Consider the following 10,853-nt stretch of genomic DNA (forward strand, 5'->3'; position numbering starts at 1 on the left):
GATCAGAAAAATCCGAAATGTTTGTGTTAGATGTAGCTTTGTGGATGTATTTTTTTGTTTACATATTCAGTCCGCTGACCAAAACAAATGACCGCTGTTTTGACTCTAGTGTTAAAATAGAAAGCCAAATACAACGCGTGAATGTGCACGAGACAATGATTAGAATGCGAATGCTAATTCCATAATCTTGTACTCGAGTGGTGCCAAAAATATGCTGGAAATCGCAGGGGCAGCAGCGGGTCATCGGCAGATGATAGAAAAAAGTTGCAAACTCGTGCTGAGAAGAGACAGTATGCTGAAAAAGCAAATATTTCCCCACGTACATACAAGGAAGGGTTCTTTCTCATATTGTGAGCTAAGAAGTGATTTGATTTACGGAAACGCCAAGCACATAAATAAGCATTTAGCAACCTTTGGTGCAATATAAAGTTTGCAATAAAATTACCGTTACAAAGTTTTTGGCTTGAAATTTGCGTAAACCTCACCTTACGGCTGTCATATTACAGAGACGAAATATTTATAATTTATTGAATCAGTCACACAAACAACCTGATAGAACGCTACCAACTTTCTAATAAATCGATTGGGTGCTGTCGGGGTAATATTTGCTGTTTCGTTCTTGTTTGTCAGACAAACGGCTTGGTAAGACTGGCCACTATCGATGCGGGTTACACGTGCACTGGTGGGCCGAGTTTTAGCCGACTCCATCCAAACATGAAGCATGGAGTTCTAATGGAATTAAAAGTAAAAGAAAAAACTCTACTGGGAACCTTGAACCCCTAAAATCGGTGAAACGTTATCAAAACGGTCATGAATGAAGAACCAACGGCTAAGAATCTCACTTGCTACGAACAAAACAATGGGAAAAATGTTATTTACTGTAAAACATGGAGCGGCCATAATTTCCCAAACATAAAATAAAATTCTATAGCAGGTTTTAATAGAAAGCAAATTAGCACCTGTTTTAGAATTTAAAAAGTCATTGCATAAAATGTGCTTCTAATTACTTTAACTTTTTTATTTTCCAACAATATAATTTCAATATTAGGATGATAATGAGATTGAATGATGTAATTTAATATGAACTAATGTTTTCATTTTCAACGGGCTTACTTTATCGATTAATTCTTGAATTGCTTCAATCAACTCAAATCTACTGACTCAAATTCAGTCAAATTCTTTCCAAATTTTCACATCTCCATTTCCCACTGTGACGAACCAGCCAAGCCGTTCTGAATGGCCCTGACCGTAGAGTGGTACTACCAAAATTGGTACAGGCAGTCGTCGCGCGCATTCGAAACCGTGAGCAGTGCCAACATCCCCCAGGAACGATCCTCTCGTGGTTCTCGCAACACTCGCGATCAGCAAGATAGTCAATGCCGTCGTCACCGTCATAGACACTACACCCTTTAGCCCCGACGTACTTCGTTGTATTACCACCCGAACGACGGACCTTCGTACGGACGCCACACCCGCCCTGTAGGGCGCCACCGGCGTGTATTCCGTCACACAAACACACACGCGAGCAACGGCAAGCATACAAATAGAATGGCTCGTAGTGCACCGCTGGTAGTACTTTCAGCTCTGATATTCCTTAATTACTGTTCGAAGCCAGTGATAAGCTGGCCGGCGACCAACCAAGACGTTTCCAACATGTCGCAGCCCGATTACGATCAGTACCTTGGCGAGTATGTGTAAATCGTAGAGCTTAGAAAAGTAGCCGAAGGGGTTTCTAATGTGTTCTTGGGTGGTTTTAAAGGTATCTAAAGCCCGGTGAAAGTTTAGCTCTGCTACTGGATTACGATGGTACTCTGGCCGAGCTTACGACCCATCCGAACCTGACACAGATGAGCGAGGGAATGCGGCAGTCCTTGCGCAACATCAGCAACAGCGGCAAAGCCTTCGTGGCGGTCATCTCCGGGCGCGATGTGGATGGTGTGAAGGAGAAGATCGGCTTGGACAACATTGTTTATTCGGGAAACCACGGGCTGGAGGTGCTTTACCCAAATGGTTCGCGTGAAAACCAAGGCATTCCGAAGGAGGTGGCCGATAATTTCGACAAGATGATTGATCATCTCACTCGGGAGGTAACCGAGGAAACTACGACCGGCAGGATAACAGGTACTCAAATCAAGGTTCGTCCTTCCAGGTCGTGCATCACGGATCGTGGGTGGAGAACAAGCGTGTCTCGATTACGTTCCACTTTCGCGAGGTGGAGCAAAAGTACATCCCGGAAATGGCAGCACGCGCGACGAAGATCATCGAATCGTACGGTTACAGGGCCAATCCGGCCCACGCTTCGGTTGAAGCCAAGCCGCCGATTCAGTGGAACAAGGGATTTGCAGCGGAGTTTATCCTTGGGACGAGCTTCGACAAAAACTGGCGCCAACGGAAGGTGATTTTTGCCGGCGACGACACCACCGACGAGGACGTGATGAAGATGATCAAGGGCACGGGAAGGTCGTTCCGGGTGACGAAAGATAAGGACTTGGTGACGAACGCCGACCATAAAATACCGTCCGTCGATGCGGTTTATCGCCTGTTGAAGTGGATTGAATCTCGAATCTGCGAGTGAACGCCACGCGGAGGACACACACTTGTCGTAATTGGTGGCAAATAAAAGCCTATCGTATTTGTTTGACGATTGTGCGAAAAGGACAGATTGAAGTTGTTTGTAAACAAAACATGCACTTTATCAGCTGTGCGGCAGCAGTGATAACTGCATCTGGTGCATCAAAACAATACGTGTGTTTTACGAAAAAAATTCACACAGCGCGATTTATGTTGGTATTTAATGTTAAAAGTGTTGATTTTGAATAAACTAAATCCAAATATGAAACGAATCGAAAAACAATTAAATTTTAAATGCAATTTTGGTTGAATACGTCATGCATTTTCGAGCAGCCGCGTAGTTGAGTGGTGGGCAAACGGGCTGATGTTGGCGATAACTCCGGAACTAGGTCTTTGTTAAAAGGAACGCATTGAACAAAATAAGTTGATTTAAGACTGTTAATTGAAATTTCCAACCAATTTTTCATTTTCAAGCTTAAAATTTTAATTATGTTTTGAAGTAGTTGGTCACAGATGTTTACCGCAATAAACCATTCTAAATTTGACCTTCAAAAAAATATTTCATATAATTCCAGGCGTATTCAATGTCAGTTTACCCGATTCTCTGTCCGCGAGAGAGATTTTGCGGATTCGCGAGAGAATTATCAATCGTTGTCTCAGAGAGAGACGCTTTCGAGCAGTCGAGTAGTTTGAGTGATGGGCATGTTGACGATAACTCCGGAACTTGGTCTTTATTATCGCACCCATGGGTTCTTGTCAAAATGCCACCTCCAAGTGGTGATCAAAAAGAAAAAAACACGTAAAGTGCTCGCGGCACGTAGTTTGGATGTAAATAATAAAAACAAATTTTCTTCGAATTTAACTATGTCCTCTCCAGAAACGAAGCTAGATGTGAGTATTTCAACGTGGCATGTGTTTTACACTCAAGAGTCTTCTTGTTATACGTGTTTCTTGTTCTTTCGATTACAGCTGTACGATGAGGGTGTCGAATCACCGTCGGAATCCATGCACGGCGAAATGACCGTGTCCGGCACACAGCGGAACACAAACAATCCGGGAGCACCCAATTTCAACACACTCGATGAACCGATAAGGGAAACAATCGTAAGATCTAGCCACGCAATCGCAAACGGAACGAACAGGCACCGGAATTGAATCAACCCGTACTCTTTTCCAGCTGCGTGACGTAAAGGCTGTCGGTGTCAAATTCTACCACGTCCTCATACCGAAGGAGAAAAATACGTTGCTGAAAGAATGGGATCTCTGGGGCCCGCTGGTGCTGTGCACGTTTATGGCCACAATCTTGCAGGGCTCGTCGGCCGACATGTACGACGGTGGGCCGGAGTTTGCACAGGTGTTTGTCATAGTGTGGATAGGTGCAATGATAGTTACACTTAACTCGAAGCTGCTGGGTGGAAATATGTAAGTTCAGCAATCCCCTCTGATGTCCATGTTGAACGGCCTAATGATCATGTTTTTCCATAGATCCTTCTTCCAATCGGTCTGCGTGCTGGGATACTGTTTGACGCCCTGCGCACTCGCGCTGCTGGTGTGCCGGATAATTTTGTTGTCAACGCAAACGACGTTCCTTTTCTTTCTACGATTTCTGGTAGCATCAGCAGGATTCGGTTGGGCAACGTATGGTAAGAGGAAAGGAAATTTAACGGAGTTAATTTTAAACTACTAACACTACCTTACCCGTTGTAGCTTCAATTATTTTTCTCGGTGACAGTCAACCCGCGAACCGGAAAGCACTTGCTGTATATCCGATTTTCCTCTTTTACTTCATCATCTCGTGGCTAGTGATTTCGCACAGTAATGTGTAATGTTCGTAATGTACACCTGTGACAAGCGACATGTCTTCATTTTATCTACACTAATTCGTGAAGCAAAACGATGACTGAACCGTGGAAAGCCCCGCGATCGGAGCGCACGATGTTTGAGAATGTTCATTCTACATTCCAGCGCACTGCGATGATTAAAGCCAAACAAGCTGCAGTTTACATCACGGCCAGTAGTTGCAGTTGGCACTGACAAAAAAAAAAATGAAACGGAACATGATCCACTTAGAATAATCGCTACCGTACTTCTAATGCCACCCCTTTTGTATTATATATGTTTCCACAGATTAGAATAATAAAACGATTATGTCGTACTATGCGAAGTTTGATTGGTTAATCTATTCTTGAATGGATATGTTTTTCTGTGAGTGGTGGCCATGACTACTCCGCGGTACTTCCAAGGGCATTGACATTAAAGCGATTGATCTTGATTCTGATTAAATTTCAGAAAATTCTAAAACTCATTGCCTGGCCAATGTGCATCAGGGAAAATCCAATAGAAGCATCGAAAAGGTAAAGGAAGCAGATAACGACGTTACCACCTACCGAGAGAGTCGATAGTGGAGGTTAAAATTAATAACGTTCGCGTTCGTCGTTATCGTTCCAGGAACGGATTCGTGAACAGCCGCACCAGCCCGAGCCTATTAATCTTTTGTTGTCTTTTCCCCCGTTGGGCGATTCTTGATGCGACATGGCACAGTTACAGGGCGGCATGGTGCATTTATTTTTCTTATCAAACGGCACGAATCATGGACAATAGCATCATAAAATTATTTCAATTTCGGATCGTTTTATTGCGACGCCTTTTCGGGACAAACATTGGCGTCCTGGCGGCCTACATTTTGCTCACGGTTGTGATAAGAGCTTCGTGAAGAAGGAAATAACTGTACCTGTTTGCTTGGTAGCGACTAAGAATTTATTTTTCTTTTCCCTAACCTATTTCCTAACAACACATTCTACGAATATCAGCGATTTTCACAAAACAAATTTTCATTGTTTCATCTTCCATTTTGGCACCGTACTTGGCGTAACAGATCACTAAAACATTTAGTGGTTTCACCGCCGGAAACCACCCGCTTTGCTTTGTGGTGTGTGTTCGTAACACAGAAAAAAAACAAATAACTATGATAAAATAAACGTACAACATATTAAAATTCTACCGGGAAAGAGCAGAGTGACGGGATAAAAGGTTCGACAACGAAGGGCAAAAGGAAAATGATGAAGGGGGAAGTAAGGAAAAGCATTGAAACGGTAGCGTAAGGTTGGATAAAACGATGATCAGCGATGACCGGACCTAGTCGCGCTCGTCCGAACTGCAAACGGGACTGCTGGCACCGCTCGAGTTGGGAACCAGATCGAACGCCATCTGGATCTTTACGCTGTCCTTCTTCTTGCCGCGATAGGTGAGACTATTGGCGCGCGGCTTACGACGCATAAAGTGTCGCTCGACCCACTTGAGCATGGTCAGCACGGAATCGGTCGACGGAAGGCGCCGTTCGGCGGCTGTCTTGATGATCTGGGAGTTGGTAACACGGAACGTTGCTGCCATACCTTTGAGGGCCTGTTTTTTGTTAGTTTGAGGAATAGAAAAATTAAGAAATGTCCATTTGAATACCTCCCACGGTTGGAGACCGTGTCACACCCTCTTACCATCATGGCGTCCTCATCAGTCATATCGTCACCAGCGTAGATGATCTTGATTCGCTCACTCCAGTCAACACCGAAAGCCGTCCGGAGGATGTAGATTGAGGCACGACCCTTGTTCCACTGTACCGGAGGTTTCGCTTCGATGGCGCAGTGTGCTTCGGCCGCCCGAAAACCGAACTGAATGATCAACTTGCGAGCCTTCTCCACCAAGGCGGGACGCAACTCGGCAGGTGTTTCACGATAGTGATACGTCAGGAGGGGTCCCTTATTTTCTACCCATGCTCCGTCACCACAAACCTGAGGGGGAAAACAGGTTACCATGTGAACCTCAAGACACTTCTAATGGTACCAATGTCCGCTTACTTACCGAATCCTGCAGCGACTTCAGCAGCCCACTAACTTTATCCTCGTATTCGATGGGCATGGGATGGACGAATTTACTACCATCTGGGTGAAGAATTTCCAGACCGTGGTTTCCGGCATACGTGATGCCCTCGATGCCAACCATCTGCTTGACGTTCTCCACGTTACGCCCGGAAATGATCGCCACGTACACATCGGAATGATTCGACAGTCGTTGTAGGACGTTCTTGGTTTCCGGGGGAAGTGTGGCCAGGTCTGGGTGGGGAGCAATCGGTGCCAGAGTACCATCGTAATCCAGAAGCAGGGCCAGTTTGTGGTTATATCCGATGTAGCTGTGAAAAGATAGTGATTGTGTCAGTGATCGTGGTCTAGAGAAAAACAACAACAGGGTCATACTTCAATAGGTAATCATCGAAATCATCCACCGAAACCGGCTGCATCGTGGTCGTGCCGATGTCATCCTCCTCCAGCGAACCCATCGCCTTTAGGAACTGTCGCATCCAGCTGTTGACGTCGTTCTGCATCTCGCGCCTTCGCATGCGGGACATTCGAAGCGTCCGTTCGTCCTCGGGCATCGTTAGCGCCCGGTGGATGACTTCCGCAGCAGCATCCAGCTCGTACGGGTTGCAGAGTAGCGCCTCGTGCATGGTTTCACCCGCTCCGGCGAATGGAGACACTATCAGTACACCCGGTGGTTCGTTGATCTGGCAGGCGACAAACTCTTTCGCCACCAGGTTCATGCCGTCGCGCAGTGGCGTCACGAGACACACCGATGCATCCCGGTAGAAGGCGGCCAACTCCTCCTGACCTACGCACCCGTAGATGTACCGGATCGGTGACCAGTTGGCCGTGGTGAAACGCCCATTGATACGGCCCACCAGCTGATCCATTTCTTCCTTCAGTTCCTGGTATTCTTTCACATCCGTGCGGGACGGGACGGATATCTGCAGCAGACTTACGTTCTCCCGATGTTCGGGATGCTTCTCCAGCAGTACCTCGAACGCCTTAAGCCGATGCACCAAACCCTTCGTGTAGTCCAGCCGGTCCACACCGAGAATGATCTTCTGGTTGGTATTGATCACTTTACGAGCCGTCCGGGCAAGCTCGACGAACCGCTCGAACGGAATGCCGATCGGAAGCGGGCGCACCCGCACCGATCGGCCACCGTGTTCGACGAGCAGATTCTTACGGTCCACACGGCACCCGAGGTTACGCTGGCAGCAGTCGACAAAGTTTAGACAGTAGTCGCGAATGTGAAATCCGATCATGTCGCACGCCAGCACTCCCTGTAAGATTTCATCCGACCAGGGATAGAGCCGGAATATGTCCCACGGCGGGAACGGAATGTGCAGGAAGAACGCCATCTGGTACGGCAGGTTACGCTCATCGGCCGCCTCACGGATCCAGTTAGCCGCCAGCATCAGATGGTAGTCGTGGATCCAGATGATCGGCACACCCTGGTGCGTGTTCTGCTGCAGGCATCGCTCGAGCGCCTCGATCGTGCGGGCGGCGAACTCTTTGTTCACCGTGTAGTACGACTGCCAGTGGTCAGCACAGAACGTGGCCCGACCCGGCATCGAGTGGAACAGTGGCCAGAACGTACCATTACAGCAGCCGTTGTAGTAGCTGTCGAACAGCTTCGGTTCCACGTTCACCGAGACGACTTGCTCCGAGAGCAAACCGGCGGTCGGCGTGACATCGGTCGGATCCGACTCCGGAATCAGTTCGTTCTCATCGTCGAGCGTGATGCCGGACCAACCGACCCACAGTCCTTTGCCCTTGATCACGACCGGGGCCACCGCTGTGACTAGCCCGCCGGCACTGAAACGAAATCAACCATTCATTTAGATTACGTAGATAGTCCGTGCAGCGCACGCGCACTCAATCGCTATCATCCTCCCGGTGGATGGACTATCTGTCTCATCTAACCTAGCTAAACGCGCCTAGTAGCCGTAGATAAGTGTAACTGCAAACAGGAAACCCGACGCGTGGAGCACGCCATCAATGTCATTCGGTATCGTCGTGCAAGGAAGGAGCCATAAAACGGTTCTCGAAGACATTTTACAAACGGCACGAAAGCAATTTTCTTACGGATTACGGTCGCTGCTGATAAGAAGATGATGATAGTTTACACACACCCGCGCATACACACACATAATCCACCATGTGGCGCGTCGATGCGTTCGATGGAGCGTCGTCATACAAGTTTTTCCGGCAGGCCACCAGTGGACCGCAAAAATCCGGTCCGATCACGTGAAGACGGACTGTCTGAAAAATGGTTTCCGATCGCCCGCGAGATGCAAGCTGATATGCTATGCAAGGTAACGACCTCCATAGATTGTCTTCCGCTTCTCGTCTCTTAACACGTGGAGTGAGGTTAGTAGTTAACGTTACCAGGACAGACTCGCGCCTTTTCATAAAGATTACGGTAGATATCGTTTTGCTGGCGAAGAAATGGTAAGGGGGGGAAGTACGACCGCGTGGAACTAAACGTGTCCTCCGATAAGTGGTTGGGAGAATACCCCATCAGAGGGTCGCAGTCGGAGTTTTGAGTAGGATAAAGGTTGCGTATGACAACAGTCTAATCGCAACGGCAGAAAGTGGCTTTAATTGTATTACTGTCTCAATCAATCGGCCAATAAAACGATAAGACAATGTGTGCGGTGCATGGTTATCTTATCGGGTGGTTAAGCGGGTAAGATTAACAGCACAATCAATCTAACTGTCAAATCGAATCGATAGGGATTCTCAAAGTTAAAGAAAGGTGTGGAAAATTAAACCATAATTAGCAGGGGCGTGCCCTTTAATGCTTTTCAAATGGGAAACAGCCCCCTGTTCGGAAGATGTTGGTCAAATTTCGTCCCACGAAGGATCGCGAAGTATCAAACACTGAGCCCACGGAAACGCACAAAATATCAGTGCCGATCCTCTGAGCCCTGTTTGTGTTGTTTTGTTTTTCTGTTGATGTTTTTGTTGAAATTCTTGCCAGCTTCCTTCACCGATCGTCCCGTGTCGTCAGCAGTTAAAGGTCAGCCAACATTGACACACTTTTGATTAACACACCGCGGGAAAGAGTAGGAGAGCAGCAGGGTAAAAGAGAAGCTGTGGAAAAATACTTGAAATAATTGGAGTAAACAAAAAGAACACAAAACAAATGTACTTTGAGGTCATTTACGTAAGTAAGACCCAAGTGGGAGCTAATCGTGCCCGGTGGATTGTGCTAAGATGAGGACGAAGAAGTGGCCATTGTGTGTCATAGACGCTAGACATAAAATAAAAACTCCTAAAATTGTTACTTCAGTACACTTAGCTACCCATTAGAGACGACGGTAATGCGAAGGACTTATCAGAATATTCCATTCCCTAATCAGTTCCCTTTCCTATTGACGTTCACTGTCTGGCGGATAGCGATGACGTTAGCGACCATGGTATATTAAAATCTGACCTGTCTGCTCATCGGATGATTCTCGATTCGCGTCACAATTCTTACCTTGCGTGACGGCTCAACTTGCCCGTCTTGGAATCCCGCTTTAGCACAAATGGCAACCTGTTGGATACCACGATCAGACTGCCCTTGCTATGCGCCTCCTGCGGGCTGGTGATGGTGATCTCACAGTTGGCCGACATCGTGTGGATGATGGTATACAGCCGGGGACGGACACTAAGGGCTCAATCGATCGAATTCACCACATACACGCACACACTGTGCCTTAAGATTTATCTTTTTGTTTTTTTTTCTGCAGGTTCACTACAATGTCCCTTTTCTCTGCCTCTCTTTTCGTAAAGAGTAGAGTATTATTAACAGCGTTCGTTGACGGTTGAATTTTGGGTTCCTTTTGGGATTTTATTGCTTTCTCTGTTTGGTTGTGATTCCAGACTCGATCGACCTCGCATGCAGGATACTCGACATAAAAGACATAAAACGTTCACACACGCACACACACTAAACAGCCACGAAACGGGCCCATAACCGAGTAGACCGTCCTTCTGGTGCTTCCTGGCGCGCTGGGAGCTGCGGCAACACTGTGTCGTCGGCCCGGTTCGCTGCTGAACGCTAATTCACGGTCGCTATCGACTGAAGAGGAGGAGGAGATTGGCCTCGCCACCAGTACAGTTGAGATTCAACTGAGCCCGCAGCACTGTACCGCACCAGCTGATAAAGGACACTTTAAAGCTCGTGCCAGCTGATCCACCGCTGGGCGAAGGAGAGGGCAGCCAGAGGTACGAACGGGGGTGCAAATTCTTGTTGATTTCCAGCAAAAGTCCCCTAATAATAACAGGGCAGCACCGTGATCACCACTACCACAGGAGTCGGAGTGTTCCGGCAAGTAATTGGCCCTTCGATTTGTGCATCGATTTCTTATGTGTTCGTCCCAGCTGCGCTGTTCAATCACAACAAATCGGGAAGTTGTTATTTAGCTTCATACTCCC

At 47.2% G+C, this 10,853-nt stretch overlaps 3 protein-coding genes across 3 annotated transcripts; 2 read left to right on the forward strand and 1 right to left on the reverse strand.

Moving 5' to 3' along the window:
• The first annotated feature begins 1,376 nt into the window (after positions 1-1,376).
• On the forward strand, positions 1,377-2,823 carry LOC131263236 (uncharacterized). The gene is made up of 3 exons (XM_058265401.1): positions 1,377-1,688; positions 1,760-2,087; positions 2,150-2,823. Exons 1-3 carry the CDS (start codon positions 1,549-1,551, stop codon positions 2,573-2,575), a joined length of 894 nt encoding a protein of 297 aa, XP_058121384.1. The 5' UTR covers positions 1,377-1,548; the 3' UTR covers positions 2,576-2,823.
• A 543-nt stretch (positions 2,824-3,366) lies between these two features.
• Positions 3,367-4,749, forward strand: LOC131263342 (protein YIPF6). Its single transcript, XM_058265527.1, has 5 exons — positions 3,367-3,462; positions 3,541-3,675; positions 3,749-3,993; positions 4,057-4,214; positions 4,279-4,749. The coding sequence occupies exons 1-5, from the start codon at positions 3,436-3,438 to the stop codon at positions 4,395-4,397; spliced, it is 684 nt and encodes a 227-aa protein (XP_058121510.1). The 5' UTR covers positions 3,367-3,435; the 3' UTR covers positions 4,398-4,749.
• Positions 4,750-5,169: 420 nt separating this feature from the next.
• Positions 5,170-10,535, reverse strand: LOC131267272 (uncharacterized). The gene is made up of 5 exons (XM_058270105.1): positions 9,913-10,535; positions 6,819-8,243; positions 6,427-6,754; positions 6,063-6,356; positions 5,170-5,973 (listed from the first exon to the last, which is right to left on the reverse strand). The coding sequence occupies exons 1-5, from the start codon at positions 10,047-10,049 to the stop codon at positions 5,707-5,709; spliced, it is 2,451 nt and encodes an 816-aa protein (XP_058126088.1). The 5' UTR covers positions 10,050-10,535; the 3' UTR covers positions 5,170-5,706.
• Positions 10,536-10,853: the final 318 nt, after the last annotated feature.

The sequence above is a fragment of the Anopheles coustani genome, chromosome 2 (genome assembly GCF_943734705.1).
Source record: "Anopheles coustani chromosome 2, idAnoCousDA_361_x.2, whole genome shotgun sequence".
Classification (NCBI taxonomy): domain Eukaryota; kingdom Metazoa; phylum Arthropoda; class Insecta; order Diptera; family Culicidae; genus Anopheles; species Anopheles coustani.

Excerpts from the sequence above, each read along its gene's own strand:
- LOC131267272 (XM_058270105.1), bottom strand. The coding sequence starts at position 10,049 with ATGTCGGCCAACTGTGAGATCACCATCACCAGCCCGCAGGAGGCGCAT. Across the intron at positions 6,357-6,426 it reads TGAAGTCGCTGCAGGATTCG|GTTTGTGGTGACGGAGCATG; the intron begins GTAAGTAAGCGG and ends TTTCCCCCTCAG. Across the intron at positions 5,974-6,062 it reads CTGATGAGGACGCCATGATG|GCCCTCAAAGGTATGGCAGC; the intron begins GTAAGAGGGTGT and ends AACAAAAAACAG.
- LOC131263236 (XM_058265401.1), top strand. The coding sequence starts at position 1,549 with ATGGCTCGTAGTGCACCGCTGGTAGTACTTTCAGCTCTGATATTCCTT. Across the intron at positions 1,689-1,759 it reads TACGATCAGTACCTTGGCGA|GTATCTAAAGCCCGGTGAAA; the intron begins GTATGTGTAAAT and ends GTGGTTTTAAAG. Across the intron at positions 2,088-2,149 it reads TTGATCATCTCACTCGGGAG|GTCGTGCATCACGGATCGTG; the intron begins GTAACCGAGGAA and ends TCGTCCTTCCAG.
- LOC131263342 (XM_058265527.1), top strand. The coding sequence starts at position 3,436 with ATGTCCTCTCCAGAAACGAAGCTAGAT. Across the intron at positions 3,676-3,748 it reads AACCGATAAGGGAAACAATC|CTGCGTGACGTAAAGGCTGT; the intron begins GTAAGATCTAGC and ends ACTCTTTTCCAG. Across the intron at positions 4,215-4,278 it reads ATTCGGTTGGGCAACGTATG|CTTCAATTATTTTTCTCGGT; the intron begins GTAAGAGGAAAG and ends TACCCGTTGTAG.